Source organism: Ziziphus jujuba, chromosome 7 (assembly GCF_031755915.1).
Source record: "Ziziphus jujuba cultivar Dongzao chromosome 7, ASM3175591v1".
Lineage (NCBI taxonomy): Eukaryota > Viridiplantae > Streptophyta > Magnoliopsida > Rosales > Rhamnaceae > Ziziphus > Ziziphus jujuba.
Genome location: NC_083385.1, coordinates 12063096 through 12071934, shown reverse-complemented (window position 1 = coordinate 12071934; position 8839 = coordinate 12063096). Strand labels below are relative to the sequence as shown.

General features: G+C 35.9%; 2 protein-coding genes across 4 annotated transcripts; one reads left to right on the top strand and one right to left on the bottom strand.

The window, feature by feature from the left end:
• Nucleotides 1–564: 564 nt before the first annotated feature.
• On the bottom strand, nucleotides 565–3839 carry LOC107424538 (CBS domain-containing protein CBSX1, chloroplastic). 3 transcript variants are annotated; one of them, XM_016034367.4, is made up of 8 exons: nucleotides 3361–3836; nucleotides 2548–2635; nucleotides 2384–2448; nucleotides 1720–1768; nucleotides 1386–1465; nucleotides 1081–1196; nucleotides 889–946; nucleotides 565–798 (listed from the first exon to the last, which is right to left on the bottom strand). In XM_016034367.4, the coding sequence occupies exons 1-8, from the start codon at nucleotides 3616–3618 to the stop codon at nucleotides 724–726; spliced, it is 789 nt and encodes a 262-aa protein (XP_015889853.2). In that variant the 5' UTR covers nucleotides 3619–3836; the 3' UTR covers nucleotides 565–723. The 3 variants fall into 3 exon arrangements, with proteins under 3 accessions (XP_015889853.2, XP_015889854.2, XP_060675057.1); XM_016034368.4 differs by having other exon boundaries at nucleotides 1386–1435; nucleotides 3361–3834; XM_060819074.1 differs by lacking the exons at nucleotides 2384–2448; nucleotides 2548–2635 and having other exon boundaries at nucleotides 3361–3839.
• Nucleotides 3840–4091: 252 nt separating this feature from the next.
• LOC107424545 (polyadenylate-binding protein 4) lies at nucleotides 4092–8007 on the top strand. The gene is made up of 9 exons (XM_016034376.4): nucleotides 4092–4605; nucleotides 4994–5112; nucleotides 5238–5894; nucleotides 5984–6061; nucleotides 6196–6285; nucleotides 6545–6676; nucleotides 6996–7157; nucleotides 7311–7514; nucleotides 7687–8007. The coding sequence occupies exons 1-9, from the start codon at nucleotides 4365–4367 to the stop codon at nucleotides 7936–7938; spliced, it is 1935 nt and encodes a 644-aa protein (XP_015889862.2). The 5' UTR covers nucleotides 4092–4364; the 3' UTR covers nucleotides 7939–8007.
• The last annotated feature ends 832 nt before the right edge of the window (nucleotides 8008–8839 follow it).

The following is an 8839-nucleotide window of genomic DNA, read 5'->3' as shown; positions in this document are numbered from 1 at the left end:
AATTGTAACCCGATTCCCCACAACATTTTGTGCTTCGCACATGGCATTCACAAAGTTAAAATGTAAAGTCAAAAAGGCCGAAAAAAACATATATACATATATATATATATAATATTTTTGGAACATTATTTTTTGGATACGATACACACGAACAAGCCGACCAATCATGGAAGTCGATATTAACAACAATCATTGAGCATGGAGTCAAACATTTTCCCTCCATCGTCAACCGTGTTGTTCAACAACCAATACGGCATTAATAGGAAGATACCAGTCACCGACATTAGTTTAACCACCTCCTACTTCGCGATAAAACATGTTATTAAAGACCATAGACGAGCTCAACATCCAACTTTTGAAACAACAAATCTCATTTTAAATGCCTTTTATTGCAAATGAAGGAAAAAACAATTCTCTCAAAAGTTTTATGCTTCCAAGCAAAAATACATATATATATATATATATAATAAATTTTTTTGTATAAAAATACAATATTTAGTATGAAAATTATTTTGGCCATGGGTACAGGGGATTCATAAGCATGGTCCATTTACCCTTCAATCATGGTTAATACTCTTTTTGATTAACTACAACCAAGAATGTTACAGGTGTTTTACAAACACACACCAAAATTGTACACATAGAAGAGTCAACGTCTTGCAACAGCTTCCGCGTCTCACCATTCCATTTCGGAATCAAATCGTGTACTTCTGACATCCAATCCTATGCTTTCATTTCAGTGGCGTGTTTAATTAGAAGAGCAGCTCTCACTACGTTTCCTCTTGTAATAATCCCAACCTGTGGAAAGGCCAATCTCGAACAAAAAATTCACCCAAAAAATTGAGAGCACAATGGAAATACAGAACACAAGAGAGAAGAATCTCTTACCAGCTTACCATCAGCATCTACAACTGGAAGTCTACGATATTTTGTCTCCAGCAATAATCTGACATTAGACGTAAAAGTTATTATTATCCTCCTCTTATTTTCTCCCTTTTTTTGGTAGCTTAATGCATTAGCAATAGAATGCAGAACGAAGAAAGTTAAACAAAAGACACAAAGGTTGCAGGACAACAAAACCTAGCAGCATCCTCAAGATTAGTTGTCTCACGAACAACAACAGGAGCTGGTGTCATCACGTCTCCAATCAATTTTCCATTTGTTTTACTGAGCAACTTTTGTACCTCGTTAAATGTCTGCAGTATATTTGCCATTAAAGTACTTGAAATGCTACTCCATTTACAGCACACAACCACTAGTAAAAATCCCATTAATAGAAATTTATACATGGAAACCCAATAAAATAGAAATAAAATTTAAAATATTAGTGCTAAGGGACAATCATGATCTATAATTCAAATTTATGAAAGACACTGCTTACATACTTTCCAACTACTGTCAACTTCAGGAAACAAGTCGTCAGTTTGTCCACCACCTAATTGCAACATTGGAAAATTATGCATTACTGTTGATTAAACAGAAACATGCAGAGTAATTAACTCCTGAGTTTCATACATTTCATAGCATTTCAAGGATTGATAGTGTTCTCAAGTAAATTATGCAGACATATCCTACAAGTGACTGAAAGTAAACAACATGTAAAGAGAAAATTATGGATTTTTTTTATTATTATTATTATTTTTTTAAATGAACAACATGGAGAGACTCCTACTACAGCAAAAATAACAAGCTAAGATATAGCTTTGTGAATTTAATTACCAGAGATAGAGTCCAGTGCTAACAAGTCATAATCTGAGACAAGCCCAACCTGCACCCACAAAGGACCTTCAAAAGTTATTTCTGTGCTTTAGTATATTAAACACATATCAGCTCAATTAAATAGTGTACCTGTTTCTGAGCAAAATGTACACAAATTTAGAAACTGAATACTAAACAAACAGCATGTCATAATTCTTGTAAACAAAGCATAGGTAAGTTCAAAAAAATCTCGAAGAGTTTTCAAAATTACATCCAGCATTACATATATGCAAAATCCAAGAACATATGCTAAAATATAATGATCCTGTTAGATGCATATTATCAAATTTAAGGTAGTCAAAACAATCCTAAATCAATTGATCACAGAGTTTCAACAGAATAATCTCGTATATGAACAGTGAACCTTAGATTTAGAGCCAACACGACAAGTGTGAAAACTTAATCTTCCATTTAAGCACAACTCTAAGGAGCAAGTTCAATATATTACATCACATCCAATATGCAAATTGGCAAGCATTTGCCAACATGTAACTTGTCAAGGATGAAAAAGAAACCTGAAAAAGAAGATTCATTCAAATTGAAGACTAATAACATATAAAAAGTTTGGTTCACCAATGTATAAGCAAAAAACAAAACGACTCAAAGTAGGATAAGGAAAGGTTACCAATTTCCAGTCATCATCAATCACCGGAAAACCAGTTATTCTATTTACCACAAGAATTTCAAGTGCTGTTTGCAAACAAACAGGCCTTCCATCAGAATACATAGGAAAAGCAAGATATTTGCAATACAGTCGTAAAAATAACCACCGCGAAGTCTGAAACATACCTTCATCTACAGTTGTTGTGGGTTTAACAACATGCAAATCCTCTTTTCTTGTCATAAAATCACCAACAGTATACACTCCACTTTTTGTCTTTAATATGATACATGAGGAAAAGAGCAATAATATGCAAGAAAGAAAGCAACAAAAATGCTGGTTAAACACAAATCCATATGGCCTGATCCTTCGAAACGAAGAAATATAAGGCAATAGAACAACATCCCATTTCAAAAATATGATGTTGCGAGCCATTTATATTCAACATTAAGAGAAATAACCCAATACAAAAATTAAACAGAATTCCTCTCTAAACGCAATGGAGTCACTTCCAAAACCATATGACAGATAATAAGTGACATTAGTTACATTCTATAGTCAAAAACTTGGACAGCTTATCCACAAGCCATTGGGGATCTAGCAAACAGGGGATTGGAACTTGGTTTATACCTACATATTGACATAACATTTTAAAAGTGAGCTTCACAAACTGCTTCTCAAGTACAACTCACAAACCCATCTGATGCTTCTTAACTCATCACTTCACCACAGACATTATTCCATTTTCCAATGCATCTATTTCATCTTACAAATGCAATTACTCATTTGCATATCTTAAAGCTTCAAAATTGTATTCTTTTATTTTATTTTATTTTATTTTGAAAATAAATACATAAATAAACAAAAAATTCGGCATCGAGAGAAGTAAATTACGATTAACAAAAATTCCCAAAGGCAACCATTTGAAAGATTTTGAATTTAACGAATTAATAAGATAAAGAATTAGAAAAAAAAGACAGAATAATATTAGGAAGAAATACCGGTAGAGAATTCGCCGTCAAGGTACCGCTAGCGGCGACAACGGAGGAGAACCTACGGAGGCTGCCGAAAACGCCATCAGAAGAGCGGAAGCACCGAAAAGCAGAGTTGGACACAGACAGAAGTCGGCATCGAGGCCGAGAGAGCAACAAGCACGGCAGCTGACAAGCGAAGAAAGTAGCAGCAGAGGAAACACTGGTTGGGCAGGCTAGACGGTTAGAGATGACGGCAAAAGGTTCCGCCACAGAAATCGAGGCCATGGTTTTGGTTTCTATCGAACTAGATTTTTCTTCTTCTTCTTCTTTTTTTTTTTTTTATCCTCGAAATTGACCAAAACGGAGCGTTTTAAGAGTGTGCACTGGCTCCTACGGAGGTCGGAGAAGAAGCCGAAAAAGAAAATGAGGAAAAATGAAAAATGGAGGAGGATTTTTCGGTGGGTTGGAGGTTCAGATATTAGTTGCGCAATTTAACCGACTTGGCTGCGATTGAGACCCGCGCTAACTGTTAAAAACTTTTAAAACGAATAATTATTATTTAAAAAAAAAAAAAAACATAAAAATTAACATATAAATAAGATAAAATGAGTATACTAACAGGCTGCTGACGTGGCGCGGAAGGATTTCAGTGTTCAATATCAAAGAGTGGGGTCCACTGGATCGGACGGTGGAAAAGACATCATCGGATTTGGCTAGGGTTTGGGATCACCTACATTGGACATATAAAAGGGCTTAGCCATCTCTCTAACAGAAGCGGTTGCGGTGCCGAACAGTGCTGCCCCTGCCCTCTGCATGCTCTGGTTTCTGCCGCCATTATCGATTCTATCTCACTACGTCGTCGTTTCTTAGGACTATTCCTACCGGTTCTTTTTTCCGACGATTTTTCTTTCTTATCTTTGAAAAAAAAAAAGAAAAAAAAAATCGAAAATTTCAAATTCCACGGAGCAGCGTAAAGTTTTTTTTTTTTTTTTGGAAGAAAATATTTTTTTTGTCATTGAAATTATTGGAGAATGGCCCAGATTCAGGTTGAGATTCCTCCCCCAAATGGAGTGGGTAACGTTGCAAATGGCGTGAACCCGATGGTGCCGATATCGTTGTATGTTGGAGATCTTGAGGTCAATGTCACTGACTCACAGCTCTACGATTTGTTTAGCCAGGTGGGTCAGGTCGTTTCCGTTCGGGTCTGCAGGGACTTGAGCACCCGGCGGTCTCTCGGCTATGGTTATGTCAATTACAGCAATATCCAAGAAGGTTTTGCCCGTTTACGTTTTGATTTTTAAGTCGGTGTTTCAGCTTTCATTTTCATTTCAAGTCTGAAAATTGTTTTTGGGTTTTGTGGTTGGGCTTGAATTGTTGCTCATTTTTAGTGTTTTAGTCACGTCAGTGCAACTTAAATTTGTAGTCATTGTCGTTTTGGATTGTGTGTGTGTGTGTGTGTGATTTTTTTTTTTTTTTGGAGGGGGGGGTTGTGTTTGGTTTGAGAGAGATTGGAGCATTTGAATCGAATTTGCAAGGATTTGATAGGGTTTTAACTTGTTAACGGACATAGAATGAATTTGCACTTTTGTGATTTCTGTACGAACTGAAAACGCCCATGTTACATTTAAATTTATATTGTATGTTTTGTTTGTGGTTACAGCTTCAAGGGCATTGAAGGTCTTGAATTTCACTCCTGTCAATGGCAAACCTATCAGGGTAATGTATTCTAATCGCGACCCTAGCGTGCGGAAAAGTGGGACAGGAAATATATTTATTAAGGTAATTTTTTCCTATATGTTTCTTATGCACATAGCATTCTGCGAGTTCTGTATTAAGCGGTTGCTGCTTTCGGTTTATTAAATAGTATTAACGCCTGGGTTTTGTTTAATTTCTTTTGGGTATAGAATTTGGATAAAGGAATAGACAACAAAGCTCTACATGATACGTTTTCAGCATTTGGAAACATCTTATCTTGTAAGATAGCTATTGATGCTTCGGGTCAGTCGAAAGGATATGGTTTTGTTCAATTTGACAATGATGAATCTGCTAAAAATGCTATCAGTAAGCTGAATGGCATGCTACTGAATGACAAACAAGTTTTTGTTGGGCCTTTCCTTCGTAAGGAGGAAAGAGAGTCTACTGCAGAAAAAGAAAAATTCAACAATGTATATGTGAAGAATTTGTCAGAATCAACAACTGAAGAAGATCTCCGGAAAGTATTTGGTGAATATGGGGCCCTTACAAGTGTTGTGGTTATGAGGGATGGAGAAGGAAAATCAAAATGTTTTGGATTTGTTAACTTTGAAAAACCAGAAGATGCAGCTGAATCTGTAGAGGCTCTTAATGGTAAGAAATTTGATGATAAAGAGTGGTATGTTGGAAAAGCCCAGAAAAAATCTGAAAGAGAGGTTGAACTGAAAGGGCGATTTGAGCAGACTATAAAGGAGACTGTAGAGAAATACGAAGGACTAAATTTATACGTAAAAAATCTAGATGATGGCATAACCGATGACAGGCTAAGGGAATTATTCTCGGAGTTTGGTACAATTACTTCATGCAAGGTTTGTAACATTTTTCCTTGCTTGTGGAATTCTATAAATCCAATAAAGGTTGATTCTGCATTTATACTTGTGTATGTGTGGTGTGATAGGTTATGTGTGACCCTAATGGTATAAGTAGAGGATCAGGATTTGTTGCCTTCTCTACTGCTGAAGAAGCATCCCGAGCTGTGAGTATACTGGCTGTAAACGTATTTGTTCTTTAATTTTTTGTTTCACTTTAATATTCTTATGTTCGTTTTGTTAGTTTTATTGTTAATTGTATTTGTATCTCTGTTTCTGTTTTCCTTCTTTTAATTTGTAGCTTGTGGAGATGAATGGTAAAATGATTGTGAGCAAGCCACTTTATGTTGCACTTGCACAACGTAAGGAGGATAGAAGAGCAAGGTTGCAGGTCAGTCTTTCATGTGTATATTGAATCATGAATACCACGAGTCAAAGATGTTAAAAATCTTGGAGAAAATATATCACTAAATAAAAAAGCTTTGGTTGGTAACCTTGTGTTGTGATTTACATTATTCACTTGACAAGCCCTTTCCATGGAAATGGTCAGATATCACATAAACTAGCTCATACTGTTTGTGGCAGGTCTTGTAACTTTAAGATACTTCCTTTCTAAGATTGAAATCTGTTTGATGATGTTCTCTATGCAGGCACAGTTTTCTCAAATGCGTCCTGCAATGGCACCTCCCGTTGCTGCTCGTATGCCTATGTATCCCCCGGGTGCTACTGGTCTTGGACAAGTATTTTATGGTCAAGGCCCTCCTGCTATTATTCCTCCCCAAGTAATGAGTCATTTTTCTCTTGCTTTTTTATGTTTTATCCGGAATTCTTTTTAATACTTATTGGGAAGTTCTTTTGATGACATCTAATTGGATTATTTATTATTGTTATTTTTTTTTCAGCATTGACCTAAGCGACTTACATGGGTTGATATATTTTCTTAATTTCATTTTTGAATGAGTTGGTTATTATTCAAGTAGTGTATTAAGCCTTTTGTAGATAAATTATCCTTGGTTTCTGCTTATCATGCAAAAATAAAAGGAGCATTAACAAAGATCAAATAGAGAGAGAAACTGACACTCTTTTTCTAATGCATTTCAGCCTGGATTTGGGTATCAGCAGCAATTGGTTCCTGGGGTAAGGCCAAACTTCTTCGTGCCCATTGTCCAGCCTGGTCAACAATCCCAGCGTCCTGGGGGCAGGCGATCTGGAGCAGGACCAATGCAACAGACTCAGCAACCAATTCCAATGATGCAGCCACAGGTTGGTTTAGTGTGAATGATGTGTATCAACATGTTTGTGTCTTTCAGTTTTCAGTGTTTATATTGCTCATCCTTTCAAGTAATTTCAGAATATATTTCTTGAAATTACTTGCTCAGAATGTTAACTTATATTATCTTGGTGCTGAGTAAACAGATGGTTCCCCGGGGACGTGTTTATCGGTACCCTCCTGCTCGCAATGTGCCTGATGCTTCCATTGCTGGAGTTCCAGGAGGCATGCTTTCTGTTCCTTATGAAATGGGTGGAATGCCACATAGGGATGCTTCATTTTCACAGCCTATGCCCGCTGGGGCTTTAGCTACTGCTCTTGCTAATGCAACACCCGAACAGCAGAGGACAGTAAGTTTCTGCGCCTGTTCAGTGCCATATGCATTGTCTAGATGGCTGCTAATTTCATTATTTTCTTGGTCTATTTGTGTTCAAGTGGTATATCATTTCCATTTTGTAATATTCATTTAAACGAGTAGATTAATTAAACTTACTTGGGCCTTGGATTTGAATATGTGTGTAGTTGTTGGGGGAAAATCTATACCCACTAGTGGACCAGCTGGAACATGAAAATGCAGCGAAAGTAACAGGGATGCTTCTAGAAATGGACCAGACTGAGGTTTTGCACTTGCTGGAGTCACCGGAAGCTTTGAAAGCAAAAGTTGCTGAGGCTATGGAAGTTCTAAGGAACGTTTCTCAGCAGAAGCAGCTGCAAGGCAATACTTCAACTGATCGGATGGCTGCGCTGTCGTTAAATGAGAATCTTGTTTCTTAAGTTTTGTTAGTAGGGCCATGGCACCTATGATAAGCAGTGCATGCTCAATGAAGTGCTTAATTTTTGAAATTTTGTTTCTGATGTGGGTTTTTTTTTTTTTTTTTTTTTTCTTTCATTATTATTATTATTTTTTTTAATCTTTTGCTTTTGAATGAGGGTTGTTTTACAACACAGGAAACTTTATTATTAGCATTATGACTTGAATTTACTGCTCACATATGCTTTTGAGTACTTATCTCAGTGATAATCATTTTTGTCATCCTTGTCTGTCTTGTCTTGTCGATCATTACTAGAAGCCGGCCACCCACGTAAAGGACCCATAAAAAGAATTCCCATGTATAATATTACACTTTTCATATTTCCTCTTCATAAAAAATTTCAATTATGTTACATTAAAAGTTAATTTTTTTATTTAAAAACCTCTCAAGAATTCTACATTAAACTTAATAATTATGTCTGATCGTTCCTTAACTATATTTAATCATTTTTTGTTAGTCATTATAATCTATTTTAATTTTTAATTACAAAATTTTCTTTATAAGGTAAAAACACTAGCAAACTTCTCGTATCATTTGTGGGTAAAGATCATGCTTTTAATGGAATATGAAAGGGGCATATTAAGGAACTCGATCAAATTTAACTACCTGTCCGTATACTGTATACGCCAAATAAAACCAGTATTTCTCGATGGAAGACGTTCTTATTTCTATTAAAAAAAGATAAAAATATATTTCTTCTAGTCTCAACAGCTGTTTTATGAAATCAATCTTGGTCTGGAATCAAAATCCTAAGTGCAACAACAACATTAATTATGTAAATTCGTGGGAGAGAGAAAAAGAGAGAAAGAGAAGCGTTTTATGGTAGTAAGATACACCATGACCACATGGTTAAATGTATTATC